Below are 25,000 nucleotides of genomic sequence, written 5' to 3'. Positions count from 1 at the left end.
GGACACTTGGTGCGGATGGAGTAAAAAAGAATGGCAAAGAAAGCTGACAGGTTGAGGGAGAGGTAGACAGAAAAGAGGTAGGCCGTGGCTGAGATGGGAAGATTGTGCGATGAGGGATCTCAATGAGGTGAGGTGGTTGGAGAGTGTAGACAAGGTGAAGTGGAGTATCGTGGTCAAGGCAGAACAGAAGCTTGGTGCCATTCAGCCTCACCCCTTGTGAAGGTAAGAGAAGAAGAATAAGAAGAATTGTTATACATGGCAATGACTGCATCTAGTTCATTTTGCATGAATCACCGACAGACAATAGTCTCTGGGATTGGAAGTCATGTCTAACCTCCCAAAGATATAATGAGATGGGCATTGTTTATTTGTGCCTGAGATGCTGCACCATGTTTTATTCAGGGTTCATTTCATGATTCTGTTTAAGTTCTGTACGTTCCCCATTCTCACACATGAATGTTGGCCAAAGTATGTCTTTCCCATCTACTCAGGTGCGGGTGCTCGTTGCAGAGTTGCGCCGCATCACGGTGCTTTGGGACGAGCTGTGGTTAGGGGTTTTGAGTCAGCACCAGGCGACTGCGTTGCGCCACGTGCAACAACTTGAAGATGAAGCCCGTCGGGTGCATGGAAATTCAACTCTCCGCAAGTATGACTTGCATTAGGCGATGAAAAGTTGTCACCTCATCGATCCTGCTCAGCTCGTGTGGAAGAATGGTTTTGTCAATTATGTTTCCAAATAGTTCCATGCCCTCTTGATCTGTCTGCTTACTAGAGATGAGAAAATTGCCATAATGAGGGAGAAGCACTCTGCATTGATGAGGCCTGTATTGGTTGCCCTGGAGCACGCGCACACTGTCACTTCTGCCTCTCCTGAAACCCCACACGAACGCTGGTTCCAGGATTCATTTGGAACAATCATTGACTCTGGGCTCGCCAAGCTGAGGGATCCGCCCTCCCTGTCTAACCCCGGAGCCAGCTGGGCACCATTCAGGCAGGTTGGGCTCACATATTTTCATTGCTTGCCAAGCTATTTGATAATTTTCAGTGTTCCTTGTGGGTGAAACTTTTGTGACACTATAATTTTATGAGCAAGCCTGTGGCTCCCAGCCCCAGTTTTTCATGCATTGTATTTAGCTCTGCTTTTTACCACTCAGCCCGAATTGGGCGAAGGGGTATTGTCGTCACAGGCGTTGTCTGGCGGGTGTCCGTCCGGGCGCCTGTCAACTTTTGGTTTCCGTCAATTTTGAGGAGAACGCCTTGTCCGATTAAATCCATTTTTGCAGGGTATGTTGGGGATGAGTAGAGGAAGGGTCCTTTCGATAATGGGCACGCTGCAATTTTCAATGTGGCCTCCATGGCAGCCATCATGAAATTGGTTTCCGTCGATTTCGAGGAGAACGCCTTGTCCGATTCAATCCATTTTTATAGGGTGTGTTGGGGTTGAGTAGAGGAAGGTTCGTTTCGATATACAGCACAATCCGATATCCAATTTGGCGGCTGGGGCAGCCAGGTTGAATTTGGTTTCCGGACAATAACTTGAGAACGGCTTGACTTATTGATTTCATTTTTGTGTATGATAATGGGGGTGTTTAGAGGAAGGTTCCTTTCGACATTCAGCGCAATCCGATATCCAATAGAGCAGCCGTCTTGAATTTGGTTTCCGGACAATAACTTGAACGGCTTCACACATTGATTTTATTCTGGCGAGGTATAATGGGGTTGAGTAGAGGAAGGTTCCTTTCAAAAATGGGTGTGCTGCGATTTTCAATGTGGCCTCCATGGCAGCCATCTTGAAATTGGTTTCCGTCGATTTTGAGGAGAACGCCTTGTCCGATTAAATCCATTTTTGCTGGGTGTGTTGGGGTTGAGTAGAGGAGAAGGGTCCTTTCAAAAATGGGCATGCTGCGATTTTCAATATGGCCACCATCTTGAAATTGGTTTGCGTCAAGGGGCTGAGGGGTTCTGCCCGCTTTGCGGTGCTATTTTTACTTCTGCCGCCGAAGGTGGAAGGAGGTTATGTTTTCACCCACCCATCTGCTTGTTTTTCCGTCTGTTTGTGTGCAGGATATCTCAAAAAGTTGTAGACTGATTTGGATGAAATTTGGTGGGCAGGTTGGGTGCTTGACAAGGACCAACTGATTAGATTTTGGTGAAGATCTGGATCTGGCAACTGGAATTTTAAAGTGATTGTTTATCATTGAGAGATAAGGCCAAAATGATATGAAGCACAATGTCTCAAAAAGTTGTAGACGGATTCGGACAAAACTAGGCGGGTGAGTTGTTTCGGTGACGAGGAAGAATTGGTTTGGTTTTGGTGAAAATCCAACTCCATATCTGGATACGAGAATTTTTTAAATTGTCAAAGTGATCCTTTGACCATTGAGAGATGGAGCCAAAAACGATATATAGCATGATATTTAAAAATTGTACTGGGCCTGATATGTTCTACTGTATCAGACATTGCATGGCGGGGGTATGTGCTCGACCGAGTGCCTTTCTAGTTTTTATCCCCCGTCGCGTGGCGGAATGGGGATATTGTTGTCACCCGGGTCGTCCGTCCGGCTGGCTGGGCGTCAACATTTATAGCTGTGAGTGCGATAACTCATAAACTGTTCGCCATATCGATTTGAAATTTGGGTCACACATGTACCACCTGAAAAGGAAGAACCCTATTTATTTTGGGCGTGGCCGGATCCAAGATGGCTGACGGGCGGCCATCTTGAAATTTTTTTTTGTAATAAATGGAAAAACGCTTATCTCATTTCAATTATTTTTCAATGGCAGGGGATTCCCCATCTCTGGGTATATTTTTTATTATTAACTGAAGAATGGGGAAGGCTGAGACAGTCGATTATTGGATTCAGTAAACGTGTGTTGACGTCACTTGCCAGGAACCAATCACAGTGCACCTAGCCTCGCTCAGCCAATCGGTGGTGTTCCTTGACTATCGCCAAGCCATGCGGCGCATTGTTCACGCTTGCTATTTCTGGGGATTTATTGATGTGAATATTGAAAAGTTTGTTCAAATCAATATTTTCGACCCTGCCCTGCCTGGGTCCTTGATGATTAATGTGACAACATTTTCAACTTTGTGTCACCAGTGGTTTTGGAGGAGATGCCAAAATGACACTCGCATTGAACCTTGTGATGTAGATGCATGACTGTTGTTCACATCAAATTTTCAGCCTGACTTGGCCTATTATGGGGTTTTTTTTCTTCTTGAAATTGGTACACATTTATATTGTTGGGGACCTGGGCTCGTGGGGGCACTACGAGGTTGCCGGTATCTCCGTTTCTCCCCCTGGACTCTCTGGGAATCAAGTCTGTGTCGTGGTGGGTCGCTAATCGACCGCGACCGCGAATGCCAACGATTTAACCACATGACCCAGTGTCCTCTGTCTGACTACTGTTTAACTGTGTTATGCGTAGTCTCCTTATCGGGGAATCGCACCCTCGATGCATTGCATTAAACTTACCATATCAGGTGCAGCTGAGTGGAGCTACCAAGTATGCACCGGCTAATAAACAGATTATTGGGGAAGAACTTCCCAGCTTGGCTAATGTATGCCTGGTGTTGGCTTTATGGTTAAGGTGGTGGGCTTTGGATCCTTGGGTCCTGAGTTCAAATCCCACTCAGCTGTTGAATTAATACCAGGTGGGGTTAACTCTGCCTGTCATCCTTCCGAGGTCGGCAAAATGAGTGCCAGCATAATGGCATACTGTGTCAGAGTGGTGACCCGTCCAGGATTGTGCCCAATAGCCAAGGAGACTGCTTAGGTAGCACCAACGCTCTGCACAGGGTATGGTCCCAATCTCCTCTCCTCCTCTAGGCTAATGTGCGAACCATGCTGGACCAATGAAGGAAAAGACAAAAATGAGCTGGGTATATTTAATACAAGCAATTTATTACAACAAGGCAAGGAAAATGATGTGGCACAGCGGTCATGCAAGGAATTTGTGGGTGCGGCAAAAGGAATGCAAATATTTACAAAAAGAAAGACACAGTGCACAGTTAACCCGAGAATAACTTCCACAATCGTAACTCGTGTTAAACATTTCATGTGCCATTACATGCACACCCGAGGAAATTAGATTTAGCCCAGAAAGCGGAGAACCAGTTGAGGTGTTGTGACCTCGTTGTACCTGGTGCGGTCGACGGACCTATGCAACCCAACTGGATGGTGTCTACGGTGTGTGAGTGGGAGGTGCAAATGCAGTGCAGCATAATGCAAGAGGAAGGTGTGAACTGTGCAAATTGGTAATGCTCTTTGAGTGAATGAGGCACAGATTGAGAAAAGATGCGTGAGAGAAAAGCTTCACAGGGATGTGTGAGAAAGTCTGTCGGTGTTGTGAATATTGGCTGCAGAACGCAGCTGAAGCCGAGCACCGATGACCAGGAGATGACCCTGGCACATCTTGGAAACAGCTCGCTCCACCTCACTCTCCTCGTTCGGTTGTGCTGCCATCTCAGCTCCATGGCGCTTGGCTTGGCAAAGGCTCTGGAGAGATTAGACTCAGAGGCTGGACGAAGGAAGAGACATCGACTTAGGCTGATCTTTTCTCTTTTATAGAGTCTGGGCGAGGGAGGAGCCAGGAAGTGGATCAAACGACCCTGTAGGTGTTTCCAAGCGTCCCGATTGGTGCGTAGATGGCACCTTGAGAAGTCGTCACGCCCTGCCAGGCTTCAGAACTGAAAATGGCCTTGGTTGCCACTGAGACTGGCCATGTGACACAGCTTCGCAATTAACATTGGCCGAGGGTTTTTGCGAGCGCTCTCCGGCCCTGGAACGTGCACTGGACTCTGTTCGAGCGTGGTTATTTCGGGAAACACCGGAGCTACCCGCATGTCTTTGAACGAACCCCAGCGCATGCTTGTGCTTCGAGTTATACACCGAAGCACCCTGGCTTGCATGTCATTTATTCCTCTGGCATCCTCAGAGACTGTGGTGAGCGTCCAGGGGGTTGATGGCAGTTGTGGCGGTTATAGTGAGGCGATGGAAGCGCTGTGGTGTATGCAGTAAAGGCTTTGAAATGTTGGGAGTGGTTGAGGCGATCGTGCTGATGAGGTTGAAGTGATTGGTAGCGGTTGTGGCGTTTGTGGTGAAGAGGTCGGGCGTAGGTTATTGTGGGGATTTTCAAGAGGCATTTGGAGTCATCATAGTTCGTGCTGTAGCATTGTGGTGAGCATAGTGAGGATCTGAGTTGAGGTGTCGGTTGGTTAATGGCACGATGTTTGAACAGTTCGTGGTGCACATATGAAAATGAGCTGTGGATGCTGCTGTGCCTTCCCGACGCTCCGCAGACAGTCACTGATCTGACATACATGCTTGTGTGGCTGGGTTTGCTTATGAAAGCAAACGTGGCAGGGAAAGAATATTGGGTTGAAGACCAAACTAAAAGCCCAAAGCAATGCATCATGTCCCATGAACCCACGAGACATATGGAAAGGGCTAACTAAACGAATACTAATGAGATTACTGTCTTAGGATTGCTATATATTGGGTGTCATTGCCTCGGAGTGCCGGTTTTGCAGGACCCCACCAATATTAAAGGCTTTATATTTTTTTATACTCCTTGCTTTCTTTAAAAAGAGAAGAAGTTTTTAGTGATTAAAAAAATATATAAATTCTACGTCTCCCCCCAACCCCAACCCCCTCCCAGTTTTTCTTATTCCTTTTACTTTGATCTTAAGTAAATCTCATGACCATATTGCTACTGCTTATCATGAACAAATACCTTTCTGTACCCTGCACCAGTTAATGTCTAGCCTGCAGCAGCGGATACAGCGTCGTGGTGGACATCTACGTCTCGAGGACATCAGTCCTCGTCTTGCCAGCCTCTCTGGCACACAGCTGGTTTTGCCTGGCGAAGGTGAAGAAATTGGTGCGAAGGGGTCATCTGATGCCCCGTGCCTCCATAGCATTGCAGCCACAGTCATAATCCTTCCAACCAAGACAAAACCCAAGAAGCTCTGCCTGCTTGGCTCTGATGGAAAGACTTACAATTACCTTTTCAAAGGTAAGGGTTCTTGAAATATTTTTAATTTGGAAACCTTTAAAAATGATTATGCTACCAATTGAATCTTTGGCTCTAATTAATACAATTTATAAGTTATGAAGTTTATTTTTGACAGCAATATTTGTCATTCTTATGAAGAGGTCGGAAGTAAGAGGCAGTTTTACAGATAAGTATTCAATGCGAAATCCTAATTTGCCTGCTCCATCCATACATGGTGCGGATAAAAATGATCACAAGGGAAGTACCGTGGAGGCAAAGCTGATTAATGTCCAGCATTGTCATGTACTGAACTGTTTGGCAATTTGCTGCTGTTTTTATTTGCATAATTAAATGCCAATACCATGACAAAATGCTTAACAGGCCTGGAGGACCTCCATCTTGACGAGCGCATCATGCAGTTCCTGTCCATAGTTAATGGCATGCTGAGGAAGCCTGGTAACCGAGCACGACTTGCTGGCCGTGCAGGAAGCCCTCCATTCCGGGCTCGCCACTATTCTGTGACTCCCCTTGGGCCACGATCTGGGCTCATTCGCTGGGTCGACGGGGCCACTCCGCTTTTTGGACTTTACAAGCGCTGGCAACAACGAGAGGCATTGGCACAGGCACAAAAGGTGAATGGCGATGCACAAGGCACATGTTGATTTGAAATGAGGACTGATGGAGGGTTTTTTTGTATTAACTGGCGAGGCTCGTATGAGAGCTAATTCACAGAACATACAATAAGGGGAGCAGGAGACAGGTGGGAGAGGGAAAGAAGAAACCTTGTGGAACAGACATGATGAGATCTGTGGAAGGTAGAGGGATGGAGCAGGGCACACAGGGTAAACAAGATGGACACTCCAGGGACTTTCAGGGAGGAAACAAGGAATTTGAAGGAGGTGGGTTTGGGGTGGATTAGCGCTGGTAGAATGGGATTGAATAGAGTGAGGGAGTTTATTCCAAAGGTGGGGAAAAAGAGGAATGAAAGAGTGAAGTTGAGCAGTGATTCTTCATTTTGGTAGTTTTATGAAAAGATGGTTGCTGGCGGACCTTGAGCTCCCTCCGGAAATATGGGGGGGGGGGGAGCAGACAGAGCAGGGGTGGCGAGGCCGGAGAGGAGACTATAGAAGACAAAGACCTCCGACCTGCCTGCGGTGAGAGAGTGAGAGACCCAAAGACTCGGCCTCATCGTGGGAGATACCAATAATCCTAAATGCCTTGGTTTCCACAGCGTGAAGCCGAGAAAGGTGAGAGGCGGGAGCACCAGCCCAGAGGGGAGAGTTATCAGGCTGTGGATGAAAGCTTTGTATGTGGTCAGGAGCTCAGGTGTGCCAAGGAAGGACTTTGCATGACGGAGGATGCCCAGTCGGCAACTGGCTTTGGAGGCCAGGATGGAAATGCAGCTTTCCCAGGAAAGATCATGGCAGATAGTGAGACCCAGAAGCTTGAATGAAAGGACTTCTTCAAGAGGATTGTTGAGAAAGTAGATGGGGTGGGGGGTTCCAGACATTCCTTTCGGAGAGACAGTGAGAGTGTGATTTGTCGGGATTGAAAGACATGTTCCATGTGTTGGACCAGCTTGTGATTTTATCCACATCTGCAGAGAGCGAAGAGGCTGCTACTTGCTGATCTGAGGGATGACAGATGGTATGACAGAGGGTGCAGTCATCAGCAAAGAGATAGAGGATTTTCCAGAGAGTCTGAAAGATCATTGATGAAAACCAGAAAAAGAACAGGACCAAGAATGCTGTCTTGAGGGACTCCAGCCTGGACAGGAAGAGGGGATAAAAGAACTCCATTTACGGCCACACGTTGGCTGTGACAGGAGAGGAAGTCTGCGAGCCATGAGTGGAGATGGCCTTGGATACCATGGAAAGAGTTTGGTGAGCAGGGCTGGGTGCCAGACCATGTCAAAAGCACATATGTTGAGGGATACGGCTCTGATTTCATGTCTGGCATTGAGGACCTCCATCCATTGTTGGGAGAGCAGAAGCAGCATATCCAAGGTTGAGTGACCTGGTCTGAAACCAAATTTATGATCGGAAATCAGGCCATTGGAGAAGAGATAGGATTTAATGTCTGAAGCGATGATCGATTCCATAACCTTTCTGATGATTGGGAGAAGGCTGATTGGCCTGTAGTTGCAGGGATCTGTTTTTGCACCTTTTTTATGCAGGGCGGTAATGTTTGCTGATTTCCCATGCAGATGGCAGATGACCTTGAAACAGAGAGAGGGTGAGCAAGAGAAGCAGAGCAGGTTTTTTTGGATATGTGGGCTGATGCTGTCTGGACCAGTTTCAGAATCTGAGTGGAGGTTTGACAGCAAGCTGTCCACCTTGTCAGGAGAAAGGTCACAGAGTTCAGGAACAGCTGGGTGTGACTGGGTTCGGTGGGTGCAGAAAGCGATGGGTTTGGAACACAAGATTTAGCTGCAAACACAGAGTTTAGGCATTCAGCCTTTTCACGTGCAGTGTCAGCAATGTGGCCATTTGATGTCAGGGAGGGGATGAAGGGGGAGCATACACCAGAAACTGATTTGATTTGATGCTACCACAATTTGGAAGAGGGAGATCGGTTTGAGCGTTCAGACTTGAGATTATAAAGATGTTGCTTTCTGCCTCTCCTCAGGGTAGATACACATTTGTTGCAAACTTTGTGGAAGGAACTTAGATTGCCTTCAGTTGGGTTTGCCTTCCATGAGGTGAAAGCACGTTGTTTCAGGACAACTGCCTCGCCACAGGCTTCAGTGTACCATGGGTGTGAGGAAGGGTAGGACTACTGAAGGTGAGATGGGATAAATCTGTGCATGAGAGAGTGCAAGTTTCTTTGAAGTAATTCCCAGGACGAGTTGATGTCGGAGGAAGTAGAGATGGGAGTCCAGTCTCGAAGTTTGATGGCTGCTTGAAGTCCCTGCCAGTCGGCCTGAGTGAAATGCCAGACTCGACGTAGCTGAGGTGGTTCTCTAATAACAGCCAGATAGATCTGTACTTTGACAAACACGTGGTCAGATGAACCGATTGGAGCGGAGGAAAAACAGCAGACGTATTCACAAGTTCTGATATACCTAACGTAGTGTTCTTATGCATCACAAAAGCAGTGATAACCCTGTGATTGTGGTCATAAACATTGTCTGGGATCATGCACTGCCATTAATTGTGCACATCTTAACTGCAGAACATTTTGTCTGAGTGTTATACTTGTTTCCATTCCATTGTTCATGCCGCTCCCACCCAGACGGGTGTCGAGACTGTTGTAAGTGGTGTGCCACGGCCCAACGAGCTGTTCTACGGGAAGGTGTGGCCAGCACTGCGTGCTGCCGGCTTAAGTGCAGACACACCCCGCCGCGACTGGCCAATCGGCATTCTCTGCAGTGTGCTCCAAGCACTTGTGGAGGAAACACCGGCCACGTTGTTGGCGCGCGAGCTGTGGTGTGCCAGCGCTACTCCACAGGAATGGTGGTGTACAACACAGGTATGTTGTAATCGGCCTGTTAGTGGCTCATATCTTTCCTGAGGCCCCGTTTCCTCGTACACTTTTCCCTCAGGTTTTTGTTTCTTTGATTTTTGCCCCCACTGCTTCATGCCTCTTTGATAGCGTGCTGAATTGTACACAGCCATGCATAAAAGCATTAGATTAGCTCAGTCGGAGTATGTTTTGGTTGAGTTTTAAAATAACTGCATGAAATTACAGTTTATCGGGTTTCTTCGCAAGACTGCCACATTTTCATGATTCACACTGACAGAACTTTGACCTTGTGTTTTGCTTTGCAGAGGACAGTTGAAGCAAATTCGTTTAATCATCCGTGATCTGTCGGTTATGAGAAAAACAAAAAAGAGCATTCTACTCTTGAACTAGAACGACACTCTGTGGAGTGCATACGTCCACCAGGCTGAATGAACATTTTACGTTTTATTTTAAAAAAAAATCGTATCTGCACCAAAATCAAATCAATTTGTCCACCAAGTTTTGTCCGAATCTGTCCATAACTTTTTGAGATGTCCTGCTCACAGACAGACAGACAAACAGGGGTGAAAACATAACCTCCATCTGCCTTTGGTGATGGAGGTCGTTTTATATTTTTATTTTATTGTTTTTTTTAACTGGGGAATTTTTTTCACAGGCTACTTGAATTTTGGCCTTGCACAAGGCAACGTAGGCGAGTGCTGTATTTCTATTCCAATTGCATCTTGAAATTTTTCATTGGTTTTTGTTGGTGTGCTTTGACTCTCATGCGATGGTGTGATGCTGCTGCATTGCACTCGGTTTGTTAGTTTGGCTTGATTTTCCATTATAACTTGCAATGGGAATTGAATCAAACTTTGCAGTCTTTGTTTGTTAAACGTAAATAGGACCTTTGTTAAACGAGTCAAAACGGATGAGAATGCACTATTATTATTATTATTATTATTATTATTATTATTATTATTATTATTATTATTAGTTTTTTTGTTGCTGTTTTTTACAGTTTTGTTTTTAAGTCAAAGAAGTTAGACCTTATAAAATAATTTTGCATTTTCCCCAAAATTTGTTTAGACATATTGCCGTTCCACTGCGGTGATGTCTGTCATCGGTTACGTCATCGGACTCGGAGACCGGCATCTGGACAACGTCCTTATTGACTCGAGCACGGGCGAAGTTATTCACATTGACTACAATGTGTGCTTTGAAAAAGGTATTGGGCAATGTGGTGTTCCTCATTGCTTTTGTAGATTTTATGATGGTTTTTAATTTTAATATACCTGAGCACATAACTTTTTTGTTGTTGTTTTGGTGGTATACATTGTCAAGGCTCATGGAAGAGCTATAACGCAGAATTGATCAGGTCTTGGCAGAACGAAAAGAATGGTAGAAAGAGAGGGGGAACACACCACTTTTTCTGCTGTTGGGACGAGGGACAAAATAGAGGGAGACTTGGAAAAAAAAAAAAAAAGAGGGTTGAGGAAGGACACATGGGTAGACAAGATTTATGTCAGGAAGGAGAATAATACTCTTAGGAACTGAAAATTTTGAAAGAGGCTTGACAGGTAGAGAGGATCATGGTTTTGGATGTGGAGGGGGGGGGTGACCTGAGATCGTGGTGTACAGCTGTCTTGATGACCTGGAGGGAAGAATGAGATTGAAGAGGATGTTTTAGTTGGTTCCACAGGTGGAGCAAAAAAAAAAGAGTAACAAATGAGTGGAGATGAGCAGTGATGCTCTATTTGGGGAGTTTCACCAGAAGGGGGTTGCTCGTAAGACCATGTGTGTTATGCAGAAACTTAGGAGGGTGAGATGGGTAGGGAGGAGAACAAAGCACAGGAATCGCAGTGGCTGCAAGATAAGAAAGTTGGCAGTAGAAGATGGAGCGGCCACTGACCTGATGGTGTTCCTGTCTTGGCCTCATAGTGTTCCTATCTGAACCCGTTGCTCATGATGCAGGTAACCCAAAGAAGTATCCCATGTTCCATTTGCAGTGATGGCACTTCATTTATTAGGGTACCAAGCCTTACGGGCTGGATAACCTATTGTTTTCCTTCTGTTTATTATTTTTCTTATTCCGCCGACAATTTTCGGGTTTATTCCCTTTTAAATTCATTTTCTTGGCAACCGTCAGTCCGATTGGCACAAACTTTTCACCATAGTATGTCTTCTTTCGTTGAATTTTGAAGTGATAATTATGACGTCATCGGTAACATGGTTTAGGCGCCATCTTTGAAAAACGGAAAAACTTTGGACCTCTGTATCTCTGAAACCGCACCATGGAAAAAATTGAAACATGGCACATGGCAAAAGTACCCCTCATGGGGAATATGTGAAAGTGGTATACCGGTGAAAATTTTGACACGTAGAACGCTGCATCCCAAAAAATTGAAATTTCTTGAACATCATCTACGCAGCAACTCACGGAAGAAAAAAAAATTATGACATAGGTCACATGGTTCGTCCGCCATCTTGGATTGGAAATTGATAACTTAAAAATCTCAAACGGCTGAACAGATTGAGGCAAAATTTTACACACATTCCCTAAGCGATGGGTGTACCAGTTTGTTCATGAATAATTGATGGGTCACCTGGTTTGGCAGCCATATTGGATTTACCCTAAAACTTTTTTTAAAACTTCTCCAGAACGACTGGACAGATTGAGGTGAAGCTTCACACACACCTTCCCCAAGACTTGGAGGTACAATTTTGTTCACGAATAATTAATGTCACATGGTTTGGCACTGGATTAAAGGAAAATATTAAATACTTCTCTCTGTAACCGCTTCAGCAATCAACGTAAAACTTCGCAGTTATGATCTAGTAGACATGTGGAATGTAGGCTTTCAATTTCAACCCCATCGGCCACATGGTCTGGCAGCGAGATTTATTTATTTGTTTGAATCTGAGAATTTTTTTTTTTGAATAAGGCTCACTTGGCTGCGCCTGGATGGGTTTAAAGGTAGCGGAGTATCAATTCAATTGATTCCGACGATGGCGCCAGGAAAAAGGGTCACCAACGTACGTAATTAAATATATGGAACATGGCCTGTTACGAGGTCCGTAACTCGTCAATCTGGTGTTGTATCAAAGCAAGGTTGCATCAAAGCCATACGTCTTGGTACCTGGTCATCACTGCCAACAGTTATAAAGTGGCAGTTCTCGTTATTATTTATTATTATTATTATTTATTATACTGCTGGTACAATATGTCTGGCAATTGCTAAACATTGAAGAACTCGACCTTGTTTCCGTGTACCCTATGGTTGGGGTTCGCTCGTGAACTTCATCACATTTGTTTTGCTGACTCTGCCTTCCTTAATTCAATTTTGTTGTGTTGTGTACACCATAACATGAAACCATTCATTGCTCCAGGGACAACTTCTACCACTCATCAAGAGAGATGTGACTCAGACTTTCTTTGGTTAAAGTGTTCGGAGAACACAGTGTTTACGTCATATCGTTAATTTGGATTATCATATTTCCTTCTCTCAGTCAATAGCGTTCCTAAAACGCCCCACAGTTTTTATGCCTCTGCTGACCAAGATGCATTGTGTTTTTGGGTTGTCCATCCCTAAAATGCCCCGGCTGTCTGTCCGTACATCCTTGATAGGTTTTCGTTATTGCAATAACTTCGGAACGGCTGAAGGGATCCAAGTCAAACTTGGTACATGTATGTATAATGATGTAAGGATGAACTGATTAGCTTATGGGGTCAAGAGGTAAAAATCTGATACTTGAGAATAGCTGAAGGGAATTAAATGAAACTTGGTACAAGTACAGTTTGCATAATGATGGAATGATGTGGGTGGAGACGTATCGGTCAATGCCGCGACATCAAATTATATCTAGTTCGACCTGATCTCTGATGTTCATTGAGATATCTTGCTAACCTGCTGGTAAAATGGATTTCTCTGACATGCTGCAATTGTAACCATTTGAAGACGCATGCTTGTGTATATTATCCATGATGCAAATGGTGTCATGAGCCTGAACAGTTTTGGAGTACTCAGAACTCTCTTTTTTTTTTTTCCTTCAGGAAAAAGCCTACGAGTTCCTGAGAGGGTCCCATTTCGCATGACGCAAAATCTGGAGATGGCCCTGGGCGTGACTGGTGTGGAAGGAATTTTCCGTCTCTCCTGTGAACAGGTCATGTCTTCACATTCTTCTCAAGTTGTTCTTTAGTTGCCAGCCCCGAACCAGTCCTTGAATGGAATCCAATGAAGTTTTGTTGTTGACGTTGTATGTTTATTTTATTTTAATTTTATTTTTGCAGGTTTTGCAAGCTATGCGTCGTAGCCGTGAAACACTGCTCACCCTCCTCGAGGCATTTGTCTACGATCCTCTAGTAGACTGGACTTCTGGCGGTGAGGCAGGTGTGGCAGGAGCCGTATACGGTGGAGGAGCTGGTGTGCCGGAAGCTCGGCAAAGCAGGAGGCTCATGGAGCGAGATATCACCCAAAGTCTTTTTTCTTCACGTGTTGCAGAAATCAAGGTATCCATCCATTGTGGCACTTTGTGAGTTGTGCTCGAGCTGTGTTCGAGTGTGGAATATTGTTTTTGTATCTTGGGCAGGATTGTGGTTGTGGTTGAGGTGGTATTCAGCATTTCCTGTTTTGCATTATATTTCCACAGGTGTCATGGTTTGCCAATCGGGATGAGGTTCTCCTTTTGCTAAGTCACTTGGAAGATGCAGTGGCAGAGATTCAGCAGTTTTTCAAAGAGCAAGACAGGTTGGCAACAGAAGAGCAAAGCCTTCAGGAGGAGAAGGCATACCTTGAGGAGACAGAAACTACCACTCAGAACTCTGTGAACACACTGCTTTCCAGGTTATCCTCATATTTGTGGTTCTTTTTCTGCTTACCCTTTAATTTTATTTGCAGCACTTGAGTAAAAAAAAAAAAATGGGACCACCTGTCCTGCAGCTCACCTGGATCAGGAGCAACAGTCACTCAAACCCCCCTTCAACCCTGAATTTTTTATGTCGTGAACAAACTTTGGTACATCAAGGGTGATGAAGGTTGTGGTCAAGTTTCATTGAAATTCTGCAGATGAGTGCACATTTTGATGCGATCGATGCACTTTGGTACATCACTGGTGATGAAGGTTGTGGTCAAGTTTCATCAAAATCGGGGTATATAGTTTCAGAGAAGAGATCAATTATTGATGTTGGGGGGTTCCAACCCCCCCCCCCCCAATAGACCCCAAAACGAGTGCAGATTTTGATGCGGTCGATACACTTTGTTATATTACTGGTTATGAAGTTTGTGGACAAGTTTCTCAGTCATGTGTTTTGTTCAAGTGATAATGACTGAAGTGTTTACTCACTCACTTGCTGACTCACTCACTTGCTGACTCACTCACTTGCTGACTCACTCACTTGCTGACTCACTCACTTGCTGACTCACTCACTTGCTGACTCACTCACTTGCTGACTCACTCACTTGCTGACTCACTCACTTGCTGACTCACTCACTTGCTGACTCACTCACTTGCTGACTCACTCACTTGCTGACTCACTCACTTGCTGACTCACTCACTTGCTGACTCACTCACTTGCTGACTCACTCACTTGCTGACTCACTCACTTGCTGACTCGCTCACTTGCTGACTCGCTCACTTGCTGACTCGCTCACTTGCTGACTCGCTCACTTGCTGACTCGCTCACTTGCTGACTCGCTCACTTGCTGACTCGCTCACTTGCTGACTCGCTCACTTGCTGACTCGCTCACTTGCTGACTCGCTCACTTGCTGACTCGCTCACTTGCTGACTCGCTCACTTGCTGACTCGCTCACTTGCTGACTCGCTCACTTGCTGACTCCCTCACTTGCTGACTCGCTCACTTGCTGACTCGCTCACTTGCTGACTCGCTCACTTGCTGACTCGCTCACTTGCTGACTCGCTCACTTGCTGACTCGCTCACTTGCTGACTCGCTCACTTGCTGACTCGCTCACTCGCTGACTCGCTCACTCGCTGACTCGCTCACTCGCTGACTCGCTCACTCGCTGACTCGCTCACTCGCTGACTCGCTCACTCGCTGACTCGCTCACTCGCTGACTCGCTGACTCGCTGACTCGCTGACTCGCTGACTCGCTCACTCGCTGACTCACTCACTTGCTGACTCGCTGACTCACTCACTTGCTGACTCGCTGACTCACTCACTTGCTGACTCGCTGACTCACTCACTTGCTGACTCGCTGACTCACTCACTCACTCGCTGACTCACTCGTTGACTCACTCGTTGACTCACTCGTTGACTCACTCGTTGACTCACTCGTTGACTCACTCGTTGACTCACTCGTTGACTCACTCGTTGACTCACTCGTTGACTCACTCGTTGACTCACTCGTTGACTCACTCGTTGACTCACTCGTTGACTCACTCGTTGACTCACTCGTTGACTCACTCGTTGACTCACTCGTTGACTCACTCGTTGACTCACTCACTGACTCACTCACTCACCTCCGGACACTGCTCAATCGCATAAGCTCACCTGACTAATGTCGAGGTGAGCTAAAAATGATGTATACTTTAACTCCTTCACTGACATTGCCAAATGGGTGATCAAAAATCTATGTGTGTGCGTGCGTGCGCGCGCAACTGTGCGTTCATAGAGCATAACATATTCTTTCTGCTAACTCCCCTACTTCAACCCCCCCCAAAAAACTCTCCATAACTCCAAAACCATGAAACCTAGCAGCTTAAAACTTTGCATGCACATTAAGGGAACTCCATGGATGTGCATGGGTGAAAAGCAGGCATGCGGGAAGGTATTTTGAGAGGGGGTGCTGAGGTGCTGTCTATTTTAGCGATGGTGTTGGCCGTCATGAACCCCAACCCCGTAGCAAGATCTCCATGTCTGTGATCACTAAAAACTAACATATACATTTTTAAATTGTATTTTCTTCCCCAAAGCAAAATTATTTATTATATCGTTTTAATATATTGTTACGAATTTCGTGCCCCGCCAGCGTGCGAACGACCGCGTGTAACCAATAGCAGCCGCTTCGCCCACTGACGTGCAATTCAGTCGTGACCCTCTTAGAACTACCGCCAAAAACCAGTCACGGGTGGGGGTTTAACCTCACCACAACCCAGTCCGCATTCTACCCGCACGAAATAGGGTGAATCGCCGAATGTCGATATACCTAAGTACCCACGCGAGTGGCGTACCGAGGAGTTGCACCACGCCGTAGGTCGGCTCCGGACACGAACCGTTTAAGCGGCTCGTTCCGTGCTGCAGGGATAACCGAGCGGAGTTATCGTCGACCTCGACGGTTCAGATTATTTACCGGGTGTTTTAAACCCACGATCAATCCCTTACGTGATGCAAGATGGAGCTTTCAATAAGGGAAAAAAGAGGACGCAACGAGACGGGAAAGAGTTCAACAAGCATGCACTTTATTACACGCACACAGATAAGCACGTAAGGCAGTAATGCAATGACACAAAATGCAACAAAAGCAAAAGCACTACTACCGACTATAATTATTTACAACACTTAAACAATTATACTTGTCGGACGGCGCCACAGCATGCATTCAAAATAAACAGGAAAGACCTCCCCATAGGCAGGGAGGTAGACGGGGCCCGTGGACCAAATGTGCGCGGAACCTGGAGGAGCGGCCAGGTCCACGAGACCGACAAGGTCTTACCCGCGTCCTCGTGACTCTGGCGGGCAAGCCGCAATGTCCGCGCAGCTGCGCCCCGACTCCGTGCCCCTGGCGTGGTCGGTGAGCCCTCTCCGGCGTGCTCCGCGCCAGCACGGTTGGGTCGGGACCACTGTTAGGGTGGGGAATAAACGGGGCCACCGGCACTATCTCAGCGCGGATGGGGGGGGGGAGAATTGTTGATGCTCAGGGTCGAGCGAGGAGAATGGCTGGCTGGCTTGGTCGCTTGTGAGAGCGAAGGTGGGTCGATTCCAACGACGAGACGAGCCCAGCGACCAGCGACGAGACGACACCACACTACAACTCTCCAACTTCGACGACGACCTCCGTCTTCACTCGACCCCCTCCCCTTTTTACAGACTCGTCCCGAGTCGTCAAATTTTCATGTGCCATCATGTGTAAGTTCTCCCCTAGTACGATTTACCTTCGGATCCCTGAGTGCGACATTCAGGGTATTCATGTCCCAAAAATAAATAACCTACGGGCTGAGTAACTAACTAAACAAACCCACTCATGCAGATGACTAAATTGCCGGCGCTATGAAAAACATGCAGGGAGCGCAACTCGTATTTACAGTACATCCTAACCTTATAATTTACACTATTCCATGGCCCAGGATCAATGGACTCTGCAAAGAAGAAACAAAAGTCACAGCCACTGCAGGTGACAGGAAACGTGGCCGGCTGCTCACACGCAGTCAAAGGCCTCCCCTTTTGAAATGAACGCATTGAACCACAACGGTGCATGGGCTGCACAAACGCTGTCTCTGTGCCAGCTCAAGTCGCAAACGCAATGAACACGATGAATGGATGGTTGAATGGATGAATGGATGGACGCAAACACGGTGCACGGGCTGCCACTGCAGGCCCGTGTTGTAGCTGCCAACAGGGCAGTCCTCGCAAACTGCGCGACGATCCTGGCGCACATACAGTGGGGAGAACAAGTATTTAATACACTGTCGATTTTGCAGGTTTTCCCACTTACAAAGCACGTAGAGGTCTGTAATTTTTATCATAGGTACACTTCAACTGTGAAAGACGGAATCTAAAACAAAAATCCTGAAAATCACTTTGTATGATTTTTAAATAATTAATTTGCATTTTATTGCATGAAATAAGTATTTGATCACCTACCAACCAGTATGAATTCCGGCTCTCACAGACCTGTTAGTTTGTCTTTAAGAAGCCCTCCCATTCTCCACTCATTACCTGTATTAACTGCACCTGTTTGAACTGGTTATCTGCATAAAAGACAGCTGTCCACACTCAATCAATCAGACTCCAACCTCTCCACAATGGGCAAGACCAGAGAGCTGTCTAAGGACATCAGGGACAAAATTGTAGACTTGCACAAGGCTGGGATGGGCTACTTGACAATAGGCAAGCAGCTTGGTGAGAAGGCAACAACTGTTGGCGCAATTATTAGAAAATGGAAGAAGTTCAAGATAACAGTCGATCTCCCTCGGTCTGGGGCTCCATGCAAGATCTCACCTCGTGGAGCCTCAATGATCATGAGAAAGGTGAGGGATCAGCCCAGAACAACACGGCAGGACCTGGTCAATGACCTGAAGAGAGCTGGGACCACAGTATCAAAGAAAACCAGAAGTAACACACGACGCCGTCATGGATTAAAATCCTGCAGCGCACGCAAGGTCCCTCTGCTCAAGCCAGCACAATTCCAGGCCCGTCTGAAGTTTGTCAATGACCATCTGGATGATCCAGAGGAGGAATGGGAGAAGGTCATGTGGTCTGATGAGACCAAAATAGAGTTTTTTGGTTGAAACTCCACTCGCCGTGTTTGGAGGAAGAAGAAGGATGAGTACAACCCCAAGAACACCATCCCAACCGTGAAGCATGGAGGTGGAAACATCATTCTTTGGGGATGCTTTTCTGCAAATGGGACAGGACGACTGCACCGTATTGAGGGGAGGATGGATGGGGCCATGTATCGCGAGATCGTGGCCAACAACCTCCTTCCCTCAACAAGAGCATTGAAGATGGGGCGTGGCTGGGTCTTCCAGCATGACACCGACCCAAAACACACAGCCAGGGCAACTAAGAAGTGGCTCCGTAAGAAGCATCTCAGAATCCTGAAGTGGCCTCACCAGTCACCAGACCTGAACCCAATAGAAATTCTTTGGAGGGAGCTGAAAGTCTGTGTTGCCCAGCGACAGCCAAGAAACCTGAAGGATCTGGAGAAGATCTGAATGGAGGAGTGGGCCAAAATCCCTGCTGCAGTCTGTGCAAACCTGGTTAAGAACTGCAGGAAATGTCTCATCTCTGTAATTGCAAACAAAGGTTTCTGTACCAAATATTAAGTTTTGTTTTTCTGATGTATCAAATACTTATTTCATGCAATAAAATGCAAATTAATTATTTTAAAATCATACAATGTGATTTTCAGGATTTTTGTTTTAGATTCCGTCTTTCACAGTTGAAGTGTACCTATGATAAAAATTACAGACCTCTACGTGCTTTGTAAGTGGGAAAACCTGCAAAATTGGCAGTGTATCAAATACTTGTTCTCCCAACTGTAGCAATGAACAAGGGGGGGGGGGGGAGGAATGCAAAACAGAACGGGGGCAAAAGATGACGAGGGCAGTAGGCATGGATGGCAACGGTAGGCAGGCAAGGCATGGCATGACAAGGCCGCTGTAGCAAACACATCCGGCAGATGAACTGGCCGGCACAGGCCTTGCAGCAAGCACAGCCGACAGACGATCCGGCCGGCACAGGCCTTGCAGTAACAGCCAGCCGATTAAGTTGGCCAGCCTTTGCCTTGCAGTGGAGGTTGGTGGAGGGAGTGCGGTGGTGCTGGACACTCGGAAGGCGGGCTCGGACCTACCTGACTATCTCCCTCCCAACCTATCGCCTTTCCCTGTCTCTGTCCATACCCACCCCCTTAATTTGTCAAAACCCAATTTCGCCCCAACTTATTTTTTGTTGTTTTTATTTTTTATCTTTACTTCCCCACTAGAAATCGTCCCCCAACCTATCCTGTCACCTAGCCTACTCCCAACCCCTACATTCCCTTCCCGGAGAGGAATAAGGGAGAGCTTGCGTCCTGTGTCGAGGCCCAACTCAAGCCTCAGGATGGCCTCCTCACACTTCAGCGATCTTAACCCAAAGTGGGTCCAGCGGCCCACAACGAGAGCGAAGGGATGGATGGTGCGGTGGGGTACACTTCCTAATCTACCCTAACCATTTAACTTTTGAACTACCCCGGGGCTTTCAACAAGCACCTCTCGCTTAAGCTATCGGTTCTAACAACCCAGATTCCCGTCGCCTGTGTTGGAGTCCTCGCAAATTTTGGGCCTCGCCCCCAAATTTCCGCCCGTGCCCTCACACGGTTTCGTGGCTGGGACGCGTGGCTCCCTTGGCAGGCACTACCCTCTGCCGATTCTCCAGCAATGGCACCCCCGGGCACTACACTGCCTCCGAGCCTACCAGCTCCTTAAACACCAGGGAATGCCCTCCCTGGCGACTCCCCTGAAACGCTCACATGGCAGGCTGGTGCCCCAGGCCCCTTCCCTGGGTGCCCGTGCCCAATGCACCGCCCACGCGGCTAATGGCACCCCGGGCCCCCGCATCATGCAGGCGCACCCGTGCCCACTTAACTATCCCGGCCCCCCATGGGCCCTTGGCCTACCGTCGCCGACTAGCCCGGTGCCTGGGGTACCCACTCAGCGATACTCGCCTTTCGCTGCCACGCTCCCAGCCTGTCAACAGGGCTCCTGCACCCCTCCGAAACAGGTTTCGAGCCTACTTCCCCACCAACAACAAAATGACTTCCATTTTGTCAATTTGACTAACCCCCTAACTCACCTTACACTGACCCCGGGGTCCCTTGGGCGGGAATCACTCCTCCCCCCCAATCACTCATCGCACTATGCATTCCCCATTCACTCCATACATACAGACCCGCTGGCCTCACTCGCTCAACAAGTACACTTCCCATTCCACACTTCTCAACTCACACATTGCTGAATCCTGCCAGCCTGCTCACTACATCCCCGAACTACCTCGTGCTCCCACGCCGTCCCACATCGTCCCTTACACTACAGCACGTTCCTTTTAACACTACGGAGCTTAGCTACGTCCCCTCTTCCCATTCACAGTCTGTCACTGTTCTCAAATCAATTTCCATTTCACTTCCTAAATCTGACTACAATCCCTCTAACTAATCCATTCCACGGGCGCAATGAGGACTTACCCCTGCCCCATGAAGCCGGTCTAGCTAAGCTAACCCTTCCCCCAGACTAGTTCCATCCTGTGCCCAGGATAGGGGGTCTTCCACCCCTTCCCAGGGAATCCTGTTCACCCGAAGCGAGGCTTGTTTTTTTTATTTTTATTTTTAAATTGCGCAACACCAGCGCGGCAACTCGCAACCTGCGCACCAGCGCGGCAATTCACAGCCACGCACCTTTGGCGTGACGTCATGGCAGCTGTTCGCGTCCCTCATCCCTCTTGGACGGCACCTGGACGGGATTCACCCTCCTGCCGGATTCCAACCCCACGTGCAGCCATGACGTCACTCTGCGCACTAAAAGCAAACCTCGCGTTTCGAGGGGTTCCCCACACGAACACATGCGCTCTGCCCGTCCGTGACCTGTGTCGTGTGCTCTGCGAACAGAACACACTGCACAGGCCACATAGAGCTTCACACACACCCAGAGAGACCGACAAGGTCTTACCCGCGTCGTCACGACGCGATGGCGGGCAAGCCGCAATGTCCGCGCAGCTGCGCCCCGACTCCGTGCCCGTGGCGTGGTCGGTGAGCCTTCTCCGCGCCAGCATGGTTGGGTCGGCACCACGGTTAGGGTGGGGAATGAACGCGGCCACCAGCACTATCTTGGTGTGGATGGGGGAGGGGGAATTGTTGATGCTCAGGGTCGAGCGACGGGAATGGCTGGCTGGCTTGGTCACTTGTGAGAGCGAAGGTGGCTTGATTCCAATGACGAGACGAGCCGAGCCCAGTGACCATCGATGAGACGACACCACACTACCACTCTACAACTTCCACGACGACCTCCGTCTTCCCTCGACCCGAACCGCAGTCTTCACTCTACCCGAACCGCTAGCGTCGCCTTGTGCTCGCGTCTTTATAGACTGGAGGAGGTGCCTGTATGCAGATTTTAGGATCAAAACGCGATTGGAGGCGGGGCCACGCCACCCTCTGTTCAGCCATTGGTGTGACAAAAAGGGGCGTGAGCCTCTTTTGATCCGAATTCTCTCCCGTGAAGAATCCACATTCATCGCGCTTGGAGGCGGGGCCATACCGCCCGACGCTCGCCCATTGGACGGAGAAAAAAGGGCGTGAACCCTTCCTGATCCGAATTTCTCCCTGAGAGGAACGCGTTCGGCATCAATTACCGAACGGGCCCTGGACAGCATGACGTTTGGTGTTGACTGGTGGTGTGGTCGATGGTTCTAGAAGGAGATAGGCGAAGGTGGTGGGGGGTTTGCTGTGGTGGTTTGGTGGTTGGCAGGCGTCGTTTGGGAATGGGGTTGAAGCGATGTTTGCAGGATGGAGTTGTGGAGGTGAAGAGGCAAGGGTGGTGGTGTTTGAGTTGGTGGCTTAATGGTCCAAAATAACAATAGAAAAAGAAAAATGGCTAACTCAAAGTGTCGCAGCCCGGATGAATCGCACATATTCCCTCTATACAACAGGTTTGGGCTAACTACACATGAACTTACCGATATAATCTCACCTGAGGACCCTTTATGGTGTAATGCGGATTTCCACAACCGTAACAATATATATTTAATATAAAAAAATGCCTTTTTCTTTTTTGCAGGCAGGAGGTACTGTGCTCCTCCTGCCTGCACCTTGGAGGTGCTGCAGTGCCCTCAGAACCCCCTTCCCGCGCACCTGGTGAAAATTGGTTGTTTGTGTTAATTAAAACATTTTGAAGATAATCAAGGGCCTTATTTAATGACGACCTTGATTGGGCACATCCTCTGTCACCTCTCTCTTGATGGGGTCTTAAGGTGCATCCTGGGTTACCTCGCTCGGGTCTTAAGGCGCCATCTTTTTTTTGTTGTTGGCCTTCTCAACCATGCCTTGACTTTGAACAGGTGGCAATGATTTCTTAACAATAGTATTTTTTTTACTTTTTTTTTTTTTCCACACTCATATAATTATCGAATGCCTGATCATCGTACCTACAAATCACTGGACACATTTCAATACTTATAAATGCCCAGAGATGCTAGTGTTCATGGCTTTATTTAATTTGTGCACGTGCCATAACCTCGAGAATATCTTAAACTAAGCCAAATTACAAAATTTAAACTCCAGAATTGAACTTTGCAGCAGTTTCAACTGCTAAACAAACAAAAAACAAGTGTTCATTTGTTCAGTTAGGACATATTTGATATTTTGGGTCTGTCTGGGAGGTGTGTGTTTCATGTGACCGTTCGGTGATTGCTAATATCGTGTGCCAAGCGATCAGTTACTTATCAACCATTCATTGGAGTGCTTGAGCGTCTTGACGAGCGCGCGACTATATTTGCACCGTCACTTAATACTGTATGTCAATCAACTTGAGCAAAGTACAGGGGCCACGCACCTGCGATGGCCCCACATTTAATACAAATTTTAAAAAAGTGGAACTTTTCGTTAACATCATGGCAGGATAGCTGAGAGGTACAGTATGCACACTTGCTCGAAGCTGTCGCTCCTGGTTTTGAATCCTGACCCAGCTATAAACTGTCATCCCAGTATTTCACAGGCAGGGTGATTCATCAATGTGTGTGCGATTAAACTGGACGTCACATCTGTCGGAATTCCCTCTTCTCCTCCTCCTCTCCTCCCCTCCCCTCTCCCCCACTCTTCCTTTCTCCTCTCCCCCACTCCTCCCTTCCCATATCTCATCACTCTCCTACCTCTATCCCTCTCTCTCCCACCCCTTTGCCTCTCTCCCTCTTCACCTCCTCTCCATTCCCTCTCCCTCCATTTCCTCTCCCTCCATTCCATCATTCCTCACTCCCTCCTCTTGCCCTCCAGTATCCTTCTCCTCCCTCCTCCCACCTCTCCCTCTTTCTCCCCCCCCAAATTCAAAACTAAACCATCATTCCTTAAGTCTGTTTAACAGAGGGAGAGGGGTGGAGGTGGAGGAGTAGGGAGAGAGAGAGGGGGATGGGAGAGAGGGAGATGGGGGAGATGGTGAGGGGAGAGAGAGAGAGGGATATGAGAGATATGAACCATGGATCAACTCTTCTTGAATTTCCCCCTCCTTTCCTTCATTCCATCAGCCTCTCTCTCTCTCTCTCTCTCCCCCTCTTGCTCTCTCTCTCTCTCTCTCTCCCTCTCTCTCTCTTGCTCTCTCTCTCCCTCTTGCTCTCTCTCTCTCTCCCCCTCTTGCTCTCTCTCTCTCTCCCCCTCTTGCTCTCTCTCTCTCTCTCTCTCTCTCTCTCCCCCTTTCGTGCTCTCTCTCTCTCTCTCCCTTTCGTGCTCTCTCTCTCTCCCCCTTTCTTGCTCTCTCTCTCTCTCTCTCTCCCCCTTTCGTGCTCTCTCTCTCTCCCCCTCTCGTGCTCTGTCTCTGTCTCTGTCTCCCTCTCCCTCTCGCGCTCCCCTCTCCTTCTCGCCCCTCGTGCTCCGCTCTCCCTCTCCCTCTTCTCCTCGCTCTCCCTCTCCCTCTTTCCCCTCGCTCTCCCTCTCCCCTCTCCCCTCGCTCTGCCTCCCCTCCCTCTCCCCCCCCCGCGCTCGCTCTCTCCTCCCTCTCCCCCCTCGCGCTCGCTCTCCCTCTCCCACCCTCGCTCTCCCTCTCTCCCGCCCTCTCGCTCTCTCTCTCCCCCCCCCCTCGCGCTCGCTCTCTCTCTCCCCCTCGCGCTCGCTCTCTCTCCCCCCCTCGAAAGCGCTCGCTCTCTC

General features: G+C 48.0%; 1 protein-coding gene across 4 annotated transcripts in view; it reads left to right on the top strand.

Annotated features, from left to right (window-relative positions):
* SMG1 (SMG1 nonsense mediated mRNA decay associated PI3K related kinase) overlaps positions 1–25,000 on the top strand; it is a 213,797-nt gene that overhangs the window by 137,421 nt on the left and 51,376 nt on the right. For all 4 annotated transcript variants that reach the window (XM_085891046.1, XM_085891045.1, XM_085891047.1 and 1 more), the window contains exons 38-46: positions 492–646; positions 773–995; positions 5,757–6,018; positions 6,379–6,629; positions 9,232–9,468; positions 10,531–10,669; positions 13,496–13,605; positions 13,733–13,951; positions 14,092–14,285. In XM_085891046.1, coding sequence (XP_085747172.1) covers positions 492–646; positions 773–995; positions 5,757–6,018; positions 6,379–6,629; positions 9,232–9,468; positions 10,531–10,669; positions 13,496–13,605; positions 13,733–13,951; positions 14,092–14,285 — 1,790 coding nt within the window. The remainder of the gene's footprint in view (positions 1–491; positions 647–772; positions 996–5,756; positions 6,019–6,378; positions 6,630–9,231; positions 9,469–10,530; positions 10,670–13,495; positions 13,606–13,732; positions 13,952–14,091; positions 14,286–25,000) is intronic.

The sequence above is a fragment of the Eptatretus burgeri genome, chromosome 8 (genome assembly GCF_056783735.1).
Source record: "Eptatretus burgeri isolate ZD-2024b chromosome 8, Ebu_testis_v1, whole genome shotgun sequence".
Lineage (NCBI taxonomy): Eukaryota > Metazoa > Chordata > Myxini > Myxiniformes > Myxinidae > Eptatretus > Eptatretus burgeri.
This window is presented reverse-complemented; position numbering and strand designations above follow the sequence as displayed.